This window comes from Aquila chrysaetos, chromosome 14, assembly GCF_900496995.4.
Source record: "Aquila chrysaetos chrysaetos chromosome 14, bAquChr1.4, whole genome shotgun sequence".
Classification (NCBI taxonomy): Eukaryota; Metazoa; Chordata; class Aves; order Accipitriformes; family Accipitridae; genus Aquila; species Aquila chrysaetos.
Genome location: NC_044017.1, coordinates 4,481,574 through 4,505,825, shown reverse-complemented (window position 1 = coordinate 4,505,825; position 24,252 = coordinate 4,481,574). Strand labels below are relative to the sequence as shown.

The following is a 24,252-nucleotide window of genomic DNA, read 5'->3' as shown; positions in this document are numbered from 1 at the left end:
ACACACGCTAACCTATCTGGGAACATAATACAGCAGTAACCAAACAGACACGCTCCTGTCCGGTGTGCAGACACAGAATTAAATCATATTTTAAACCAGCTGAGGCTTTTTCTTCACCTACAGTATTTTATAGTGGAATTTTGAATATTCCTGATGTTGGCAGGAGAGTTGCCTTTTAGAGCACTCTGTTAAAGAATAATTTCTTGTCCCACCAGCTGCCATGGAAGAACACCCATTAGTAGAGCTGGTAATTACATCTGTCTCTCGCCACGTACCTTAGCCTTAAAAAATATTAATGTTATCCAAACATGGATATAAAATAGTAGTATTTTGGAAATGCACTTGTTCATAGAATAGCTACAGCAGCAAAATTTTTCTTGCTTTTATTTTAATACTTCTCTGCAGCACTTGTTGCATTTTTAACTTCCTTAGCTAGTTTTTAGTTATATGTAGCAGAAGACTTTAAATTGGCAATCCTATAAGGAATCCTTATATCCTATAAGGAATCTACAACCGTTTTGAACAGTACATATTATTTATTTAATAAAAGAGATTCTGATCTTTATTTCTGCTCTCATGTGGGTATATTACATGTCAAACAAATCAAATTTAATACTTTTTCTTTGCTTTTAAGCAGTATTTGACAAATGTTTTGTTTCATATTGTTGCATAAATATCTGAAGTAGTGATGACAGTAGTACCCAGGCATTACGTCAGCCAGGAGGTAGGGACTGTACTACGATGTCCTGTATTTACACAGTCTAAGCATATAGGTGCTTAGGGAAAGATAATGTTTTCTCTTTTGCTGAGTCATTTTAAAGCACTGTGCATAGCCGAGCATCTACAATGGCTTCGCTTAATAAGAGCAATTTTAGGCTGAAGGATTTTGGTAACACTGAGTGGCTGTAATATCCTCTGTAGTCTCTCTGCGTCCTGCATTTCTGTAGCAATTAATACTCTGTTCTCATTTGAAGGCTGTCTGTGAAGAAGCACTGAGAACAGGATCCCAGGTTGGCTTTCATTTGGACGCAGTCGTCTTTGGAGGAGAGGATTTCCGTGCCAGCATAGGTTGTTACCTGTGTGTTTACTATAAATGTTAACGTATGGCATTTGCACTGGAGAAGCCCGATGTGATTTATGGCCATTGCTTTTCCAACAGCAATAATTAAAGTAATGACGACACTTGATTCTGCGTTTTACATTTTCACTTTTCTCCGTAATTTTTTTCAGTGCAGAATGTGTCACTGGCAGATTAAAATGTGGTCCCTGCGTGTTACAGGGCACTGACACTTTCTTGTGCTTCTTGCCAGGCAGTACCGAATAGTACTGAAAAAAAACCCCAAACCTGTTGAGTCACTGAAATTATTTAAAAATATGATACCCACAAGAAACATGCACATGCTTTTAAGAACTACATTAAAAGTCCTAAAATTCCAGTGTCTGCTTCATCACTGTTTTACAGACAATTATCAGTCAGGATTTTGACATCACACACCAGTACTCCTCTGCTACATTTTGCTTTTATAAATTTACTTTGAATATGTCCCACGTCAATACAGCTGTGCATTCATGTAAAAGCACTATTAGCCTTCCTCAGAAATAAAAAGTATTTCACAATTTCTTTTATGAGAGGCTGCTTACCTTCTTATTAATCTGATTCAGTTTAAAGATAGAAGTGCAGAGCTATCAACATTTAAATTAAAAATAAGTACGTTAATGTAAAAATTAGCATTGCTTTAATAAAATATTCCTTACAAACTGGAAATCTGTGTCTAAATAGTGACCCTGAGGAAAGCAACCACATTATTATTATTATTATTATTATTATTATTATTATTATTATTATTATTATTATTATTATTTCACACCAGCCTTCACGTGAGCACATTGCTTAGCTGGTGCCCTGTAAGCACATGAAGTCTCATGAATACTTTCGCTTCTTCTCAGAAGTCATCTACCATCATTTTTTCATCCAAATACTAAAGCTTAAATATTCAGCTTAGGACATCAGTTGTGACAAGAATCAGAACCAAGGAAAGTGCAATTCTATTCTCAGTGTGAATTTTTTAACCATTTAGTTGTACCCAGTATATCAATTTGTGTAAAGCTTCTCTTGCTGTAATGCTTCTAACTGTACATAGAGTAAATAATATAATCAAATAATTACTTCATGTTAGTCCCAAGTCAGCAGTCCTTACCTGCTGAAGACTTCAGGCTTACAACTTCTGTTTTGAACTAAATCAAAATCTGAATTTTATCAGCTAGTGTTTAAAGAGAGATTTTTTTTTTTTTACTAAAGCACCTTTTTTTTTTCTCAGAAGACTATCAGTTTGACAAAATAGCCTTGCACCTCTGTTTTGCTTTCTAAACTGGTTAAATGAAATATCAAACTTTCATTTTTTTAACGTGAGAAATATTTAAAATAGAAAGATTTAAAACACTCTTGCCAGCTTTTCTTTGTTTTCATTGTTTTTGTAGGTGCAACAAGCAGTAAGGAAGCTCACGATATTCTATATGCCAGGCAAAAAATAATAGTCACAGCAAAGGCATTTGGCCTTCAAGCAATAGACCTTGTTTACATCGATTTCCGAGATGAAGATGGGCTCCGCAGGCAATCAAGGGAAGGTGCCTCAATGGGATTCACTGGTATGGCTTTCTGCCGATGTCTCAAAATAATGCATAGCTTCTTCACTTTAAATATATTGCTACATTTACTGTCATTTAGACAAACAACTTGATTTTTATTTCAGGTCATTTATTGAAAAACTCAGTAATACCAGGCTCTTCTATGTTTATTAGCACCTTTAAAATTGGGTCTGGAAATTTTGCCTGAAAAGTCACAGGCCGCTTTTTAAAAGCACATCCCATGAAGCGTGTGACTGTTTTTGAAGAGAAGTTGGGGCAGAGGCTGTGCCGTAATTCCTCCCATCCCAGAGCACGGGAAAGGCGATCCTGTACTCTGCGACGACCACTCTACAATTGCTTTTTAAAATATGTGGTTCCCGTTCTCCTATCTTTTTCAAACGGCATTTATTAAAAAATACTTTTTAGGCAACGGAGTTGAGAAGCAAATCTCGTATGCTAATTGCTAGGGGAAAGTTATTTTCTTATTATTTCCTTTGATTTGTTTTTCGTCTCCTGGCTCCCCTCCCAGTAAGTGCTGGTGACACCTACGGGTATTGGCAGACAGCAAGAGCAGCAGGCTCCTTGCCCCAGAGTCCGGTCGTGCAGCCGGTTACCCTGTGATTGGTGTACCAGATCACTCGGACACCCTGATGGGACAGCGCAGCCACCGAAGATTGGGGGTTTGCAATAGAAATCAGCCGTTTGACGCATGCATTAGAGAATTCTAGCACAGAGGACGAACTTTTTACGGTTTTTGCCTCTGCCCGTCGTTCAGGATGTACGTACGGTCGTAGTGCATCTCTTAGGGTTTTATTACCAAAGGCGTGGGTCCTGGTGATGCCAGCTAGCAAACCGTATCTTTACAGTTAGCGGTATAGGATATCTCAAAGCACCAAGCAAAAAAAACCAAGCGTTCTTTTACGCGATCTCGACGTGCCCGTGAAAGAATAGCAACTGATGCTCTTCAGCACAAACTCTGCCTTACTGTCTGTTGAGCTTCAACATTTGCAAAACCAGATCTTCTTTCAGAGGCAAAACGGTTAGCTCCTCGCAGCTACATTATCCACGTCCCTGTGGACTTCCACCCTGCATTTGTCTGCGATTGAAGTTGGGAAAATAATAGAGCTCCTGAGTGGTAGCACCTGCTGATGGCTACCTGATCTCGACCAGGATTTCCTAGCTTAAGGAAAGGCTTGATTTTTGAAGAAACTTAAGCATCTGAACCTCCTGTTGACAGAAGATGGAGTTGCAGATGCCTAGCACCGTTGAGAGCACTCTTTTTGAACGCTTAATGTGTATTTAAATACTTAACTCGGGCTGCCAATTTAGGAAATTTAGAAACGCTCAGCATAAACAGCGTTGACGGTGGTTTGGGCTCCACTGACTTTACGGTGGAAGTTGTCTGAGATCAGGATAGGGTCCAGATAGGAGACAAATAAAAAGGTCACGTGTGGCAATTTAGGGCATAAAGTGAATTTCTAATTTGGCCATAGAGGTATCTTGCCTTTCCATATGAGGAGTAAAGATCAGCAAAAGCTACAGGCTTCATTAAGGTGAACCCACAGCTCCTGCTCTTTGCCTCCTGCCCTTCCACAACTATCATCAACACATTCCAAAAATCCAGCAAACAGCCTGACAACCAGTCCAACCATAATTAGAGATGGGGCAATACTGACTCTTCTGATTTGGTGACCAAAAAAAAAAAAAAAAATTAAAAAAATCTGTTTAAGTCAAATTTTTGGTAAAAAAGAAAAAAAATATTTGCAGTTGATCCAAAACGTTTCACTTGTTCTTTTGTTCCTTTTGCTTTCAGTTTATCTATTGTTTTTATAATCTTTCTTGCTTGTTTTGATTAAAATAAAATGTCATTTCAAAACTGAAAGCAAAAACATTTTGTTCCAAAACTATATAAATTAAACATTTTAACTTTTCCAATTTAATATTCATCACAGAAAATTACAAATGGGTCTTAGCTTAATCCATGACCTTGTATATAGCAGAAGTCTGCAGATCGTATTTGCTATTGACAGTCCTCTAATAACGTGAGAGTAAACTACTGAAATGTCACCTTAATAACAAGTTCAAAACACGCGATTTTTGTTATTTTAAAATATTTAAGATCCCTTCCTGCTACTTCTTCACAAAGAATCAAAATCATTGAAATCAACAGGACTAAAAGGAGCTGAGGTTTCCAAACTGCTCTCTTAGCTGGAGAACACACACTTACTTGCATGCATAGCGCCAAATTCATCACGCTCAAAACTAATGCAAATCCAAAATATTCAGCAAAGTTGCATGTCCTTAGATTTTCCCATATTCACATTTAGACCAGTAGAATTGGCCTTAATGTAATCAAATATGTTCACTCAAGATTAAACAAGTGAAATAATATAACAAAGAATTTACCAGCTATTTAGTTACTATTGTGACCCTCATTGCTTATTGTAGCTGAGTTTTCTTTTCCAGTTATCTTAAAAGCAGCCTGGTTTTCCTTCAGTGAGTGTGTTTACATGAAATCAAATGTTTTCAAATGTAATCTAGCCAAATTAATAGATGTTTTATATGTATATTTATATACACATTGTACATATATATTGGGGGGGATAGATATACACGCACACACACACACACATACACACCTGGCAAGAAGTTTTACAATACCAGAACTCACGGACTTAAAGTCAGAGTGTTGCCTATATAAATGGTCATCAGTTTTAGGAATGTTTATGTAAAAAATTAAGTAAACCTTGCCACAAGCTTTACCAGCTGACTTACTTAGTCATTATAGAAAGTCCTGTGCTACATGCTGAGAAACCAGATATAAATACAAAACACTATAGGTTTCCTCTCTTTTTGCAGTCTTTTGTAGAAGACTAAAATGACACCATCATACAGTTACCTAAAAGACTTGACAGGTATTGATTTAAAGCACGATATATCAAGTGGTACTGTAAAAAGGATTTCATGGTCATAAATTTTAATGTCTTCCAATTTTGCACTCTCTCAGTAACTTGTCAATAACAACAATTCTGTTTAAAATATTTACTTCATTCCTGCATGGCATTACGTCTATTATACAGTTATTTGGATATATAATCTGTGACAAAAATCAACTGAGTGCTATAAATCAAAAGTTAGATTACATTCTCTGTAAATTGTTCAGGAGTGTTTTAATGATAAAAAGTATAGCTTACTGCTGCAGATCTCTTTATCAAGAGCAAATCTTTTTACAGAAATGTTTTACACTTTAAAAAATCATATATTGGTATTTTTATTTTTGTTATAATTATAGACTGACTTTAAATAGAATTTTAAATATATTCTACATTTTTCCCAGAAAGTTAAGCTCCTTAGGATTTTGCAGGAATTATTTGTACACCCTTCAATTTTAGAATTAGTAGTTTAGCTAGGCAGAATTTGTTGTATTACAAATAAGGAACATCGTAATCTTATTAATGGTGACATTTGATTAAATTGGCTAAAAAACCTTTGATTAGACCTACTGTAAAGCACGTTAGTTAAGAAAATCTGTCTCCATGTAATTTCTTTCAAAAAAATGTAGTTCTTACTGAGTTTTAAGCTTTTACCTATTTTTAAGGTATTTTTTAAATAGGCATTGACATTTCAAGCTGAATATTTGGATGCCCGTAAGATCAGGAACTAAAGGTTGTTTAATAGGAAATAAAATAAAATTGAGCTACTTGTGGCTCTTTAGCAAAGAAACGTGACAACACTAAAAAAAAATCACTATTTCTTTGCTCACTAAATTGAGTAGATCGCGCCGCTGCACCCCCAGATTTTGCCCGCGCTCCAGCCTACCACCCAGACCCACCGCAGTCCGATAACAGCAAGCCCAGGTTTTTTGCAGGGGTAATTTCATTTAAAAGAGGTGCGTGTCTGCGGTCACGCGCGAGACTCCTCAGACCCAAGCGGTGGGCCGGGTTCTGGCGTACGGCCGGTAAGAACAGGGGAGCGGCCGCCGTGGCGCGCGGGAAACCTCCCCGGGTCCTGACCCTTCCAACTTTTCCCGGCGTGGAAAAACCCGGCTCCCGCGAGAGGCTGCGGCGCGCGGGGGGACGGCGGGGCCGCGGGACCCTCGGCGCGCGGGAGGCTGCTCACTTGACGGCAGGTTTGCGGGATCAGGCTTCGTCCCTCTATACCGGTTTTGTTGTCCGGCACGGGAGGCGAGCCATTTATTCCGCAGGAAGCTGGGAATTACGGTAGCCTCTCTTTCTTAAAACGCTTTGAAACCCAAGTGCAGAAATCACACCGGTCTGTGAAATTCCCTTAGAAATGAACTAATAATGTCAGATGTTACACTTTTAAAACTGTCAAACGAATGAGATGTGTATTTGTTTTAAGGTAGCTGAATACAAACCAGATTAAAACGGATTATGTGCCTGTCTATTCACGTTTGAAAATCTCAAGTGAAAAAAAAGGCACCATCTATTTTTATTTTCTTAACGTACGTTTATACAAGAAAGGATTAAAAAAAAGTGCTTCATAAAATCTCCGGGCTCCACTGGTAGTTGTTTAATATTCCGGTGACTAAATAAATATTGCAACCTACCTGCAACTGCTAACTATTGCAACAACAACAATTTAAACAACGTTGAGGATTTTATGATGCTAAGCCAATACTGAGAATTTAGAGCGTGATCCTTAGGTGACTGGTAGCTTTTCAGTCCTACAAATCCCTTGCCATCTTCTTCAGATCCCATTTTCTGAACACATTTTAATATAACTTATTTAAGAGTGGCTGGAGCTGTTATTTATGTAGTTAAATTCAGAGATTATTATTATTATTATACTTAAGTGTTATTGACTGCCCTGGACAAACAATTGCACCTGAAACGACTGAGAGAAGATGTATGGATTGAAATGGGGAGGGAGGAGAAAGAATCGTGGGTTCTTTCAAACGATATTGAATGCAAGCGTAGCTCAAGATATTTTTATTCTTAAAAAAATCTGGCAAAAGGCTATCTGCCCGTTGCTCGGTTTAAAAAATAAAAGAAACCAAGTAAAATAATTAGTTAAAGAGCAAGAAAGTCTGTGAGGCATATGAGAGCCTCAAGTGGTTGGAACATTTTGCTTGAACATCTGTTTGTCGATGCATGATTCTGGTGTTATTAATCTTCTTTGTAGGTAAGCAGGTGATTCACCCCAACCAAATTGCTGTTGTCCAGGAACAGTTCTCTCCGAGCCCTGAAAAAATAAAGTGGGCGCAAGAACTGATTTCTGCTTTTGAAGAACATCAGCGATTAGGCAAGGTAAATATTTTGTTAATATGCCATAGTGGAAACCAAATTTGAATAATATTTAAGATTTAGAAAGATTAGTGATGGCTCTTTGCATTTATCTTCTGAAGTGTGCTGTAACTGAGAGTAGTGCTTGTGAAGTCTGTATCCGGATAGACTGTAGAGTGTATATTTATTATAAATGTGTCACTTCCCAATATATTTACAAATAGACCACTATCTTTTTCTCCGCCCCCCCCCCCCCAATGTTTTAACTTTAATTCTTTGATTACACAGCCTTTTGAGTACCTGCATATGTCTACAGCATCGGTGAATTAAAACCGCTTCTCCATTATGCCGCAGAATCACGGTCTTGCTGTCATAGGAAAATATTTGCAATCGAAAGGCAGGTAGCCTGGCAGACGACTCGGACTGCTTGTGCAGACATCATTTATGGGAAGAAATAAACCGATTAGGAAGTCTTGCTTTTCTAAAAAATCTCTGTGTTGGTAAACCTGTTTCACTTTTGGGGGGTTGATCCTGCAAACATCCCTAGTAGTGAGTGAATTTACTTTTGAGCAAAACTGCTTGCAGATTGCGGTTCTTAATCATTAAAAATGGGAATGTTTTATGTGCATTTGTACCAATTGCTGGACCTGAAATTTGGATAGAGGAGAAAGCAAATTAACACTAGAATATGATTGTTCCTAATTTAGTGCATCATTGAGTCTCACGTTTCCTGCTCTGTGGGTTTCTGCTATGTAAATATTGCGGTGGTGATGCACAATCTGTCTCCACTTTGTGCCAGTAATACTTAAATTAGGGGTCGCCTGAAGGAAGATTTTATGCTAGTTGCGGCATTGTCAGTTAATTATCTTAAAGGTTATTTGCTATAATCCAGTTTGCCTCTTTTTGAAAGAAAAAAAGTTGCAGCTAAATATGTTTATCTTAGTTGCAGCCAAGCCCGGGCTAGTTAAGAAGCAAAGTCCCGATGTCAGAACGGGGAGCGCAGATGAGCGGGATCGGTTCGCGTGTGCTTGTGTGGCATTCCAGTGGGAAACAAATCTCTTCGGTAGTGAAGTTCAGATATATAAGACTGTGCGTAGCGTCTCACTTTCTCCGGTGCCGTATAAAGGTTTTCTGTACATTTCTTCACTTTCTGGTGGGTAGAAATAGATTGGGGTGTGTGCCTCCCCCGTTCCCCTGCATTTCTGATACTGCAGATGTTGGGCGTTAGAAATGCTAAAATGGTCAAAGCAGAAATGATGCTTTCATCTCAGGGTAAAAGTGTGACAAGGTATTTGCTGTTGCTCTGCCCTTCTCTTTGCTAGGCTATCGCATCCCCTCTGTGGTACCTGGGCGCTTCCAGTACGTCCAAGACTACGATATTTGGGTGCTGTCCTGAGCAGTTATTTCAGAGTCACTATTAGGATGCTGTATGCCTGTATCTCTTTCTTCTGTTCCCTCGATTTTGAAATGTAGATGTCTTCATGCAAACAGTTTAGAAATAGAAAATGTACTACTGGTTTTGCCCATTACTCTGATTTACAAAGCTTGGCTCCCTTACAAAAGGCACCGTTATAAACAAAGTGCTGGCGCAAATGTGTAGGCAGGTAGATGCAGAAAGAAAAAAGTCAAACGCCATAGCCAAATATTGTTTATGTTTATGATGTGTATAATACTATTCATTCATCTGAATTTAGTGTCAGAAACTCGTCTAAGGAATACCCCTGTCATATGAACAATCAATGAGGAGACTGGACTGAATTTAACTCTAGTCCCAGTATCACACAGTCATGAAGCCAAATGTGTTTAATATTGAAGAATTCCATATTAGGCAAGCGTTAGTCCTTGGATTTGTTTTGAAGCTGTTCTTTTACTGACACAATGCTGGTTTCTTGCTAAGATCAGCCATTCGGGGGAGGGGGGGTTTGGATTTGGGGTTTTGTTGGTTATTTTTAATAAATGCTTTTAAAATAGGTTATAAGCTTCTATAATCGGCTGCAAGAACAGATTTGCTGAGGGTTTGTGGTTTGGGCTATTTTTTTAACCAACCAGGTTGCATGCTTCATATATTTTTGCATGTAGCCATCTATCAATAAAAAAGGACTGGCAGGTTAATATGTGAACTTCTAGATCTTATATCACCGCCGTATTGCCGGGCTTCATAACAAAATGGGAAAAATAGTTTTCCATGTAGCGCTCCAAACTTCTTAACCGAGTTTGCAATTTGGTACTATAAATGTGTCAGTAAGAAGAGCTTGGACAGTCTGATTACTTAATTTTTTTTCCAAAGCAAACATATCTCACTGAGGGATCCTCTTGCTCTGCGTCCTAGCAACATGCTCAAATGTAAGTAATAACTCTTCCCCTACCACCTCCTGACAAATACTCCACACAGCGGTTTTAGTAATCCTCGTGTCCTAATGAAACACCTCTTCTGTTTTCCTTTTCCTTTTATTATATTAAAGTGTTCATGTCAGTAAGACTAAAAATATAGCTGTGGTTAATACGGTCGAGACTTGCATGGTTTTGCCATGTTATTAATCAAAGTTGAAAGCCTGGAAAAAATAAATGTGAGGGATTTGTGCGGCTGTTTGTGTGGTAGATAAGTTACTGGTCTGCAGCCTCTGGGATCATAGTTTGTTATTAATTGGGTTTAAAGTTTGATGCCCTTAGTCAACAATATTTTATATTAAAATGCAGTAATAAGCTTTTATAATCTATTCCAGTTTGAGCTACAATTGCCGCAATGATCTTTCTTTGAGAGAAGGCTGAACCAGGCTACTTCATCCTGGAGGCTGAAATGCTTTGACATAGTAGCCCCCAAATGTGAGTACCGAGGTCAGGAAAAATTAGGATCTCGGATGAGCACTGCGGAATTGGAGATGCTGTGGCGTTGTCTGAGCAGAAGCAAATTAGAGAGCTAACCAGCTAGCCAGAAGTATTTGGGCTTACCTTACGGAGACAGTCTTGTCTGAGGGGTTGTTTTGGTTTGGCTTCTAGGTTGGTTTGGGGTGGCGGGGGGAGTGTCACATTCTAATCTGACTGAGAAATAGCATATCTAGGAAATACACGGTGATATATTTTGTATTTTATACAACTATTTTTGAAGTGCACTCTTTTGTCTAGAACTTTGAGATCTAAAAATGAAAAGTGCTTAAAAAGAGAAGTATTATTTCCATATCATTTCAATATTTTTCCAGTAGAATTGCATGACTAGGGGCTATGATTTTCAAAATTTAAAAATTCATCCTAAAGAAAGCAGGCATAGCTGTTGGGAAAGTCTAAATATAAGATAAATGTCAGAGTGTGTTCAAAAATGAAAAAGAAGGGTAATAAATATTGTTCTGGTACTCTAAAGGACAGTTTCTGTTCTAAATTTCTGAAGTATATGTACCGCATTAAACAGGGAAGTGATCCTGTAAATCCAGATTAACCGAGTCCAAGGGGGTAGAGTTAGTGGGAGAAGTTACTAGTTTATTTCAAGAAAAATACCTGACTTCTACCAAGGAAGGTACAATAGTCTTTACTAGGTGAGTAATTCCTGCGTTTACATTACCAATACACTGGATACAGGAATATAATCTCTTCTATATGTAGTTAGTGTTTATACATGACAAGAAAGTAACACACTGAAAATGCGTTTTTGAGCCATTTGACTTGTAAATACATCAGGCACAATATCATTATCAAAACGGGATCTTCCCAAGTCATCTGGTTTTTAGATAAAATTTAGACAGAAAGAAAAAGCAGAAAAGTAAAGTAAGAGGTCGCTTACACATTTATCTCATGTACTAGTTAATAAATGCTTTCAAAGCACCCACCCATTAAGCCAGGGAATAGCTAAATGCTGCCGCCAAAGTCGCCTGTCAGGTAAGGATTATTTAGAGTTAAGGTAAGTAATTCACAAACCTAGGCTGTAATATGGGTTGAATATTTCAGATCCCATGGGGCAAAACCGAAGAAATATCTGTACACGCCACATACAAATGCACAGAGTGCTTCTGAGAAGACCTTTAGCATATGTTTCTTGCATTATATTCTGTGCCATTGTATATCGTGTTCCCGGCGGCTGAGGAATAATATATATGAACTCCAGCGATTTGACAAACTATACAGTTTCTTTTACAGACCTTTCCAGGATTATGAAAAATCTTAGGAATGCATTTATTTACACAGCATCTACCCAACAAAGGAATGGAAATTTCCAGCAGTGGCTCCCTTATAATGCTCTTTGTTTAGGAAAAGCTACCCCAAGCCACTGTATCTTGGAGACGATGCGCCCTCGCGCTTGGGCCAGATCCAGCTCCCACCGCCGCCCGGGGAGGTCTCTCCCGGCCGCCCTCCCTCTCCCGGCAGTGCCACAACCCCCCGGGAGGGCTTTCCGTGTATGGACCCAGCCACGAGGGATCCATCCCATCCCAATCCAGCCCGCCGGGAGAGCGGGACCGTGCCCCGGGGGCAGCAGGCTCCTGCGGGCTGCCTCCCGGCAGGGATGCGCTGGAGCATCCCTCTGGCACGGGGCGGTGCGGGACCCCGTCAACCCACGGGGATTATATCGTGCTTCGTAGGGCGTTATACCTCGGGGCTCTGACGCGGAGCTGGCGGTGTGGAAGCCTCCCCTCGCCCGGGACAAACTGCAGGCAGAGCTTTGAGGTGCCACCAACTCAGCGGGATCCCATCCCGGGGCGACGTCGGCAGCGCCGGGTACCTCTGCGGGCTGCAGCGCTGTCAGCTCCGAGGAGGACGCGGGGCGTTCGCTGTCATTTATGTTAATTAGGCAATGTATATTCCTCAGGCTGCAGAGTGGGGGATTCGGGGGTTTGTGATAAATTGCCACCGTTTTCTGAGGTTCGGCCTTAAGAAGTTTAGGCTCAGGTGCATCTCTATGCAAAGGTGGAGCGCGCTGGTGGGATTGAAGCATGGGCCGCTGTTAGGTTGTTTATCTTTTTAAAAAGTGGCCAAGTGAAATCTTGATGTGAAAATTGATGAATAAATAGCGATCGAGAGAGCTCATATCAGTACTTAAAGTCTCTCTACACAATTTTATTATTTGAAAAAGATTTCAGAAATGTGTTTTGTGTCACAGTTGAAGGCTTTTCGCTTAGAAAGATCCATCTGGGGGCAAATTTCGAACCTTTACAATAGAGCAGAAGGGGCTGTATTAGCTAATTGCTTGTGCTATACTGGTTCCTACACCGGCGCAATCAGTCCTGAGGGAGTTATGCCAGGTGGGGAGAGAAGGAGACAGATTTTACTACGCGGGGCTGCAAAAGCTCCTAAGCAGGGCAGAAACTCATACAAAACATTTTCTTGCCAACTCCCCCCCCCCCACCCCCCCCCACTCCCCAGCAGGCATTCAGTGGCTCTTAATCTGTTTTCCTCCACTCATTAAAGACCTGTGTCCAAAACGCGGAGGGAGAGGGACTCGGATGGCGCTTTGACATTTCCCGCAGGGAGAAGTTTCACCGCAAACCGGGAGCAGAAGGACGGATGCTGTGCCCCTCCGTAGCCTTTCCACCCGGCAGTAGCTCCCGAAGGAGTCGGCTGCCGTCCCGGGGGGACGCGGACCTTGCAGAGGGCATGGCACGGCATGGCATGGCACGGCACGGCATGGCACGGCATGGCACGGCGTCCCTCCGCGTCCCTCCGCAGCAAGGCACGAGCCCTCTGTCCTTGTGGGCTCGAGGAGGTGCTGTGCGGGGTCTCGGCGAGACAGGGCGAGTGCCCTTGCTTTCGGAAGGGCCGTGCCATGCCGGCGCGCTCCCAGTGCCGGCGATGCTTTTTTTGCAGGTGGGGAGACGGCCGTCGCTGCAGACACCTGCCCACCGTCACGCCAAAAAAAAAAAAAAAACCCTGCTCTGCACCAAGCAACCCACCGAGGCAACTACCCACCTCCCAAATTCCTCTTTAAAAAGCATTAACGAGCGCTCACGAGCCTCGTTTCAATTTCCAAAGCGGGATCTAACCAGAGATGTAATGTTCGGACCAGATGGCTCTTTTTAAGGCTTACTGAGGGAATTCAGAAGCCTGTACAGCCAAAATATTGTTTCAGTTAATTTAAGTAGCAGCGGTCTTGCTGCCTCTTCACTCCTCTCTGTGCTAGCTGGCATTTCCAGGGACCAGGAGAAGCTGTCTGCAAAAGCTCCATCAGTTGAAATAGAGAATGGCAGTAAAAAATGGCTGTTCGAGCCTGTTCAGAAAATTAATGTGAAATTAGAGAAAATATAGACTACAAAAGTAATGGTGATTCCATTCTCGCTGACAGAACGAGCCTCACAGTATTTACTTTTCTCACCTGCGTTGTATTTTATAGCTACCTTCCCCTTCAATATCAAATGCCTTTTGTGTAGTCATTTACTTCCAGATGAAATTTTCTAGTCTATATTTAATAAATTGCTTCCGTGACTATAAACCTCAAGTTAATTCTAAATTACTTAATTAAGGGCATCTGAGGATACTAAAGTCTTAATATTAGTTACTTTTCATTTTTCCGTATAGTAACCATGATGCTCTCTAAGGGAAAAAAATGCAGGGTTGGATGGGATGTTTGTCCAGGAAGCTGCTTTTGTGCTATAAAATAAAGATTTGCTTGGCAGCAGCAAGTGTGCTCTCTAGGATTCTTCCGTTCCCAATACATTATAAGACGGAGGATGGAAACCAGTGGAGAATAGTCCTGATTTCTAGGACTTTTCGTCTGATTCTTTAATTTTATTCTTTCCTACTCTAGAGGAGCACGCAAGAAGGCAACCACCGCAATGAGAAGGGAATGAAAGAAAACGTAAAGACAGCAATAAAACCCCTCATGTCTGCCTTTCATTCACGGATCCTAAACAGGGTGTTTGCTCGCTGAGAGGTAGAGACTTTGGTGGCTTGAAGGAGTTTCTGGAGCTGGACCAGGCAGGATGCCCTGGCCCATCCCAGCCTAAATGGCTGTCCCCAGTGGTTCAGGCAGCCTGGGGGGCTGTAAGAGGGAAAAACAGCTTGTCTGGCTCACACAGCAGGGCCAGACCCTTACCGTGGGCTGGGAATGATAACGTCAGGCGGAGGAGAAGTAAAGGGCCTTGTAGGTCCCTGTTCTTCACCTTTCCTGCCCCACTGTGGACTTGAGGGATCACAAAGTCCTTCCTACCTGTTGAGCTTTAGAAAGGGCTTTTTCTGTCGGAGTTCTTGTACTGCTGCTAGGCAGTTATTTGAAGTAAAAATTAATCTCCATTTCATGTTGTTGTGCTCTTTCTTTCTCGACCTTTTGTGTCCTTCCATCTGCTCCTAGAGGTAGAAGCCTATCTCATACAAACAGGACTGCTTCTGGCATTACAAACTGATTTATCCCCTGAACCAGCTAACTGCTTCTGCTCTGGTGGAAGTTTACACTGGTGAAAAGAAACAAAAGGGAGTGATATTTAACCTTTTCTTCATCTCAACAAAATGGCTACAAAAACTTGCTGGTGCTGATACTTTGCAAAATTCCCTCCCCATCAATCCCTTCCTTCAACAGATCACAGAGACCCACTGAGCATCTCCTCTTGCAAAAAAGACATTTTCGACAAACCTTTTCAGGGATCATTTATTTTCCCCAAAGATTTTGTGTGTAAGTGTCTTTTCTCCTGTAATGTTGCTACAGAAAAGGGGCGAATGTCAAAGGGTTCAAAGGAGAGGATGCAGAAATACGTAACCCAAAAAGCTCTGTTTGTATAGCTTGCTGTGCTTGGAGTCTTCAGTTTGTCATGTGTGACTACACTAGTTATTTGGGCATTTCCTACCTACTGCAAAGATGCTAAAAGGGGGCCAAGAGCTGTGTGTCAGCCTGATCTGGAGGCAGGACAGGCCTGAGCAGAGAGGAGTGCGAGACATTATCTTGTTATAGCCTGAAAAACGTGCTCAGTTGACCCAGATATCACTGAACACCTCCTAGCAGCTCACTAACCTTCGGAAGTTCATCACTAAAAGGTGGAATCATGACCCAGCTCTTTATGATGGCTCTTTGGCTACAACTTGCAGGAGAAAAAAAATTAATTAAACCTGCATTCAGCACCATCACAGCTGTTAGCTTATTTCCTACTCTTGACTTCCCCAAAAATATGGTTTCAACCTTCTGTTTCAAGGGAAAGTCATTCCTTTGTAGTCAGGATAATCACTCCTCCCCCAGGCACAGACCCAATGCCATTTGCTGCAACCAGGACTCTCTTCTCTTTTGTTCATTACCTGTAAGCAAATCCAAGCATTCTTTTTAAGCCCCAAAGCAAAGATTTCCAAATTTCCTCTGCAGGGGATCACTTAAACAGTGTGTGTTTTCATTTAATCCCAGGGGAATTATCTTCCTGAATGCCATGCTTTTAGGGGGAACCCTTTGCCATCCACCTGCTTCCTTCCCTCCTCAGAAGAGCAAATCTGCCCTTCTTCCAGAATGCAACACTCTTATTTCCTTGTTAATATTGTGCAGGATTAGAGATAATGTTCTCAGACCCAAGAAGATTTTAGTGCGTTTATTCCATGTATTTTTGTGGTCTCCAAAAAGTCATAACTAGACCTTCGGGGTTTAGAGGTGGGCGAGCCACTGGATTACCGTGGAAAGAATTAATGTTTCTCAGATAACTGTGGATCAAAGATTTCTTGCATCTGTGGACTTGAGGATGCTTGTCTATACGGGTTCTCCATCTCCCCTTGTGGGAGGTACGCGAGGTTTGCACTGGCCAGCTGGCATTGCCCATTCTGCTCGTTTCCATTTAGCCTGGCATCTGCCCACGAGTGCTGATACCGGTCACAGGGCTTGGAAGGGGACGTACATAATTATTTATTTAGACAATGGCTGTATTCACACACAGCCTTTGGCCCGTGTTACCAGAGCAGTATGGGAGCTCTGTCTGATTCACCACATCTCCTAATGATGACGGGGGTGGAGGAGAGAAGGGTGGCTGGCTCACTGGTCCCCCGACACCCATTCCCCCTAGCTCCTAGATGCACATCCCTTCAGAAGGCAGCCGAGTAGGACAAGGACATAACCCGACTGCCACACGCTCACTGCAGGCATTTGGTCTGCAAAGGAAAGTGTTGCTAGCTAAACTGTTGAGAAAAGTAATTGAAGAAAACCAAATCTTCATCAACGGGGCAGTATTTCTAACCCTGCGACAGCAGAGTGCTATCAAAGGACCTCCCCTCACTCATGAGTTTGCTTGTCTTCTGAGCAACAGTCACCTAACTAGTGGCAGAGATTTTTTTTTGGCAATTCCATAAGCATTAGATAACCCCTATCTTAGGCCTGTACTTAATTCAAAATTCAGCAGCAGGTGCTGTCTTGTCCGTATTGCAATTTCATGGAACATGACCTTGGCTTGCTTTTCCTGTTCTTGCACTGGCCTGGGTACCCAGAGTCTCCCCCATGCCAAAGCCTTATCTACTCACCAGGATCCCGTAGCACCTCCAAGCCTACCATCTAAATTGCCTGACTAGATTCCCAAAGTAAACTGCTTTTGAAAAAGTTGGCTGTCTCTACATAGTGGCCCAGGACAGCCCATACCTTGACACACACAACAAATGAATATAGCACTATTGGCTATATTCTTTCATCTGATGCAAGACTTTTTTTTTCTTTCTACTGTAGACAAGCCACAGGCTTAATGTAATCTTTATAAATATCTTTAAGAAAGTCCTGGCCACTGTCACGGGGGAGTTAAAGTTGTTGGCTACATGTATGATGAGAACTGGTAGAACAGGGCATCAAATCAAAGGTTTATTAGCAAAGGCTTGTCAGTGATCAAGGTAATTAATAACAACAGCAGAGCACAGAGTCCTCACAACCCGTGCTCATGTCTGGAGTCTCATCTGCCATCGAACAGGAAGCTGGTAGACTTTTTAGAACTTATAGGGCTTATTTGGTACTTCAAAATTTATATACTTGCTATGCCTTAGGAAAGCCAGTCCTCACATTCAGTACCAGTGCAGGTGCTTAACAGATTCCAGTGGTGAAAGAAGTGAGGGTCTGCAGTAACCCTCTTAGTGAGTTCCTTGCGGTCATTGGGATGGACGTGGATAGAGGCACAGATAACCACAGACGGAGAAAAAAGCCACAAGCATTCCCAGGGCAGAAGTACATCTAATTCTTCCATCTTGTCAACCAAAGGGGACTAGCTCATCTGATCACTGTCCCACATGTCCCAGAACAATTATTATTTTACTTTAATTAACTCATGTACTTTAATCCACAGCTCAGAGAGAACTGTGTCACATGACTATGAGGTGCCTTAAATGTTCTGTATCATGATAGTTTTAGCCAACTTGTTTCTCTTGGTAACCCAGTGGTACATAAGGAAACAAAAGATGGTGGGAGTAAAACCCCACGTAACATTACATATTATATAAAAAGGTTTCAGGACAGATGAAGAAGTATGAAACTTTACTTTTCCTGATCTTGTGGAAAAACATGAAGGGTACCTCACTTGTGATCCTCCTGTCCATCGCCTGTTGTGTTGTCAACACAATGATAAACACTAGCAAGAGAACTGGCTGTATCGTTTCTTCCCCTTTCCTGGTTCCGCCAGAACATATTGATCCCCAGACAACACAGAAATCAGGGACTCTGAATCCCATCCATTTACCTTCTAGAAAGGTAAAATGCTTCTTGCCATAAAAAAAAATATCCTCTGTTTATGAGATGGTCGTATAGATTTACCAAGCTCCTAACTACTCCCAAAAGTTTCACAGAGCAAATGTTCCTGGATACTGGCACGCATAGACACACAAAAAGAGGAGGCCTTCATGTTCCAGGAAACACTGCATTAACGTGTTCATCTTTTGGCCATGGCAAATAACAGATCAATGCTGAGACTCTCTGCAACTTGATACATGTCACTCCTTATAGGTAAAGGAAATCTTTTAGGATGACATATAGATATGACAAGAGTCATGTCCAAGATCCGTGGCAACACATGGCCAGAATTGTCTTCTACGTTGCCAAAGACGAGCCCTCAATTACAATGCTGAACTTGGCTAGATCTGCGTTGTTTTTGGTAGTGGCTGCATTTATCCAAAAGGCGGTTCCTAAGGTACAAGCGTAAGCTCTGCCAAACTGCTGGGTTACAAAGTTTGGTTCTGCATCTCTTCGGTCTCCCCACAGCCACCTGGAAATTCACTGCATTAATTATTCCTACTGCACAACTTGATTTGCCCCCCTTTTTCATGAGCCTGTATCTTCAGCTCCTGACCTGTGAAAATGACTGTTCTCTCTCAACTCTGCCTTATCGCTTCTCCTGTCTGCAGGCTGGATCTTTGTATCCCTTGAGGCTGACCACGCTCAATTCTCTTTTTTTCCAAGACTATCATTTTTTGCTGTTCCCTTCTGAAAGAAAAAAAAAAACCCACCACCCTAGCAGCTTTCTATAATTTTGATTCCCTTCCAGCTGTTTTCTGTATTTGCCAAAAGCCTTCTCTGTTCCATTCCCAAAGCACTTTAGGACATATTGAAATTCAAAGTAGAGCTGTTAAGACCTCACTCAGCATGGCCTGCATCTTGCATAAATAGCTGTTAACGTTTTTAAAAATGTTACTACTGTTTTAACAGAACATTAAATGTCATTGTGAATTTATTGCATTCAAATACTACATGGTTCCTGGGGGATGCAGCAAATTGCCCAGTACTGGTCCTGCGTCGTTCAGCCCGGAGAAGGTGGTCTGATACTAGAGACAGAGACGGGGAAATGACGACGTGGTGGGCTCTGTGGGCAGCTGCAAGAACCAGGCGGAGAGAAGAGGAGCTAGATGGGTCTGCCACCGCCTTGTTGCTCTGCTTTCCCAGAGCTATCCAGAAGGAAACACCTTTGGGTCTTTCCTTGCTTGTCAGTCAACTGGGAAGGACCCTTAGCTAGTCTGCATGATGACCCAAAGCAAAATGCCGGCTGTTCACTTTCTTCGTTGCTGATAGTCTGCCCTGGCAGAGGCGTACAGTGAGCAGGCTGAGGGAAGCCAAAGGTTGTGCAAATGCAAACCACCCCCCCGCTGTGTTGTGCCTCCTCTGCAGCTCCCATACCCTCCACGCAGGCTGGGGAGTGCCAACGTCACCCTCTTCCTCACGGGGCTTCTCCCTCAGCACGCCCGCGGCATTGCTGCAAGAAGGACGGCACTGGCTAAGGCCAGCAGAATTACACGCTGCATCGCTTAAAGCGGGGGCAATGCCTTTGGCCCGCGGAGCCACCCGTTCCTCGGAAGGGCTGCAGGTCCAGCCTGCCGCCCGGTGAGCACCACAGTCGTCCTCCGTCCCCCCCCCCCGGCTTCTCATCCCACCCGTGTTACTTGCACCCGCGCATCGTCACGCGCCGGCTGCGGCTCTGCGTCCCGGCCGCTCCTCCGTCAGCCTTTACCTGGAGGGCCTGGCTCTTCCCAGGGCAGGTCTGACACGTTTGGCTCGCCTGCTGGCGGGGCCCTTTTGCAGGTTTCTGAAAAGGCTCCCGCTGAATGATTTATACGGTTACGTGGCGAGCGAGAGCCACGGCCACCGAACGCGATGGATGCAAACCCCAGCCTCGCGCCACGCACCCGCCGTCGCTCCCGTTCACGCCGCAGGCTTCCTTAAGAACAGACCTTTGGTCCCGCTGTTGAACCACTGGAAGTCTAAGCACAGGCTGGAAGCGTGAGATCGTTGAGAAAATTAGCCAACAAGAAAATTTAGATCTATGACTAAATTAATCCCCAGATGAATGCTATCAAAGCAAATGGTGTTTCTAGAAAGTCTTGTTTTCTTTATATTCATGCGAGAGAAAATCAAAAGAATGCTAAAGGCAAATTTCATCTAGCAGAATTGGAAAAGAGAGCATGGGGACAAAGCTATAATTACTGGTATTTCCTATCTGTTGAAACCTGTGGGTGGAAAGAGAGGCAGTGAATAGAGTATATTCCATGGCATTAAAATCCATTTCTTTTTCTGGACTTTAGCTCAACACTGCAAATTAGCAGGGAGAAAATAAGCCTCAGAGTGAACAGGCAGAGAAGCCAACTTCTTCATGTTACTCTTTACTGTTAGGAAAAAAAAAGCATTTTTTTTCCTTCAAGAATTCAAATTCCTAGCAACCCAAACTATAGCTGCACACTGACAAGAAGAGAACGTATGGCCGATCTCAAGTGGTTCAGCGTTCGTGTGTCCACACACACCCCGTTATCCTGGTTTCCTTTCTAAACATGTTATTTTAATGAAGAGGCGCCAGGCATGCTGTATAATTAACTCCTGCTTTCTAAAAAAGACATCCTGGCCCAGATTCATCATGCTCCAACTTAGGCACCTGCAGAGGTACCTGGCTTCGGAGCATCCCGTGTACAGTCAGTGGAAGGGATAAGACTCTCCCGATCACGATTCGGATCGCCAGAGATCAGAATTGCCATTCCTAGATGCCCATCTCTTTCTGCAAACTATTGCGGGTAGTTAGGATAACTGTGCTCCTAAGTCAGCCATTTCACAGAACTAGGAAGGATGATTCCAGACCTTAACATATCTCTACTTACCACTCTCATCCCACATGCAGATTCCTCTTCTAAGCAATAGCTATTATTTGACTGAATGCCTATAGAAAAATAGGCACAATGAAAACATGTTTTTCTTACAGTGAAAAAAATGTATCTTGCAGTTTGAGATCACTGCGTAGACCTGAATTATTCTGAAGAAGTCCTATGTCATAAGATGTTTACTTAGTTCCCAATTTATTTTCACGACAGTTAATAAATGGAACAGTTTGAGGCTGCATTTTCTGTAAAGGTTTAAAAGTATAAGTGAAAATGGCCGAGTTGTAGCCAAGGCAAAAAATGTGTATTATTATTAATAATAATAACAATAATAATAATAATAATGTTGTTGTTGGACTAACGTAGGGTTGATTGATTGCTCTGTAAACAAGAAACTCAATCATCTGAAGCATCTGCCCTTGAGTATCTGCCAGTCCCATTATTCACCAAACCCACCTAAAATACTGCGAGCTATAGTAGGAAATCCTACCTTGAATAAAATAATAGTTTTAACTATTAGGTATTTAATGCCTTTAATACAGCCTGTTCTTCCACACAACAATATTGATTTGTATTAGATGACTGTTTAAGGTGGAATTTTGTCTTAACTGTTCTAGAATGTGATTTAGTATTTAATTAGCACTGCTTCAGTCAAACTAGATCTGTCACTGGCGCAACGCATTTCCTAAACATTTTTGTAAATGGGTTATATTTTCACTTTACTTACTAAAGTCCTCTTATTTAATGATCATCAAGCCTTACATGAAAACCAGAAAACAATAAACGGCTTGTTCTCCTCTGCATTTCTCTCGCTAGGCATGCACAGACACACATGCCGCTATCGTTCTTACCCTGTTCTTGGTTAGCCTCAGTCGCTGTCAAATCGCAGGCCAGCCTGTGATCCCCGATCGATTGCAGCAGGACATTAAAAGGGTGCACGGTGCTTCACAGGGACGCCCTACGCAACGCTGGGGCCGGGCCCGCAATTCTGAATTCTTCAGGGAAGGGATTGCGTCTTTGTATTTGGTTTTTTCAAGAATGTGTTGAAGTACTGTCAGAATTACAAATCAGATTTATTTTTTATTTTATTTTTTTTGTCTACCGAGCTTTGGCGTGTCTTGATGCGCAGTGTTTTGTCTTCAAAATCCTACCTGAGCAACACATGCGTGGATTAAGGCGTCCAAAGGAATAAGTCAGGTTTGGCCCTACATAAAACACGTGTCTTCTGTTGAAGAGTTAACTACAGTTCATAGTTAGTTATTTTAAACTTGTCACCATGGTACCAGGACGAAATCCCTGGAAATACAGAGTGACTTTTGAAACCTGCCCTGGCTCTCAGATGGCCACCGCTGAGGCACACTGGCTAGTTCCGCATCCGCTCGGGGAAATTCCCTATACGCAGAGCTCGGGTGGGCTTCGCCTTGGCTCCAGAGCAGATTTAGGCAGTATTATCGCGCCAGCCACTTGTTTTTTCAGCTTTCATCCCAGCCCCTGGCTCTAAGCAGAGGCCCAGCCCATCTTTAGCACCGGAGACCTGATGGAGAGGTGCAGCACCTCAACCTCAACACACCCCCAAGTCAGGAAAACTTCCCTGACACCCACCCCCCAAATGCCTATTGCTGTTTCCTGACAAAGATAACGCTTCTGGCTTTGCCCTCCCTCCGCAGACGTTTTCGTCCCGGCCCTGCGGCACAGCCCCGGCGCCGGAGGGCGATGCCGGACGCGGGGAGCGGAGCTGGCCCCCCGGCGCGGTGTCCGGCACGCACGGCCTCGCTGCTCTCGGCCCTCGACGTTTGCCAGCTAGAGAGGCTGAAACAGGCAGGCTGCACGCTGGGCTTCTCTTTTCTCTCTCTTTTTTGCCTCCTCTTTGGAGCCCTCGGCGCCCACCGCATTTCTTTAAATGCATTTGCCCCGTCTCAGTTAGTTTTGTCTCCTACAACTGCTTCAGGATTCCTGTGGCAGCTGATGTTTCTTGGCGAATGGATGTCTTTTTAAAGAAAAAGACAAGCCGACTACCATTTCCAGAGGTCCTCTCAGGAAGTTTATATTCTCTCTTTTCCAGGGAGCGTTTACTTTCCACGGGAGCATGATCGACATGCCATTACTGAAGCAGGCACAGAACATTGTTACGCTTGCCACAGCCATCAAGAAAAAATGAGCTGGTAAATGAAGCTCTCGCCATGGGGCCCCAGTAGCTGTTTTAAAAGATGACTATAATACTTGGGGGGAAAAAAATTAAAGACGTCAAGCTTAAGTAGAAATTCATTTCCATTTTCTCCATCTCTCATAGTTTGCTTGCCAGAATTGCTAATTACTAAAACTATTCCCGACTCAAACCACTGCTCCCTCCTGCATGGCCCACGCACTACTCGTAGCCTGCAACGAAGTTACATCACCGACTGCGTGACATCACGATAATTACTACGAATGCGGGATTATGACTTCACTGAAGGAAAAAGGCAAAACGTAAGCTGTGAGCTCTCTTAAAAGAGCAGATGAAAACCGAGTCAATCGCTTCTATTTGTATCTACGCTTCTTCCCGCTCCGGTGCAGAACTCCCGTCAGAACGGGCAAAGCCTCGAATAATTACGCACCGGTTGAAATAATTGCGCTGAAAATCATCACCTTGTACGGGCTTCGCATTCTCCCCCCCCCTTGCCCCCGTAAACGTGCAACAGCCATTAAAAATATTGCTCCGACAACGCGGGACTCTTGACTTTCTTTTTCTTTTTTTAAGCGGTCGCTATTCAGAGCGTTTCCTCCTGGAAGCGTCCAGCCCGGGAAGGGTTGGATGGCAATAAACTTGTAGTTTTCGGAGACACAATGCAGCAGAACTTGTGCATATGGTCTCGAGTCAGATTTACATCACATTAGGGATACGGCTACAGGTCATGTGGGCCGT

General features: G+C 42.6%; 1 protein-coding gene across 6 annotated transcripts in view; it reads left to right on the top strand.

The window, feature by feature from the left end:
- The window catches only part of CLYBL (citramalyl-CoA lyase), a 175,674-nt gene extending 151,622 nt beyond the window's left edge, over positions 1–24,052 (top strand). For 4 of the 6 annotated variants that reach the window (XM_030036504.2, XM_041128699.1, XM_030036503.2 and 1 more), the window contains 5 exons: positions 975–1,068; positions 2,479–2,646; positions 7,771–7,895; positions 23,413–23,512; positions 23,641–24,052. In XM_030036504.2, the coding sequence (XP_029892364.1) occupies positions 975–1,068; positions 2,479–2,646; positions 7,771–7,895; positions 23,413–23,508 (483 nt within the window). In that variant the 3' untranslated portion in view covers positions 23,509–23,512; positions 23,641–24,052. The other 2 variants (XM_041128697.1, XM_041128698.1) reach the window with 2 other exon arrangements.
- The last annotated feature ends 200 nt before the right edge of the window (positions 24,053–24,252 follow it).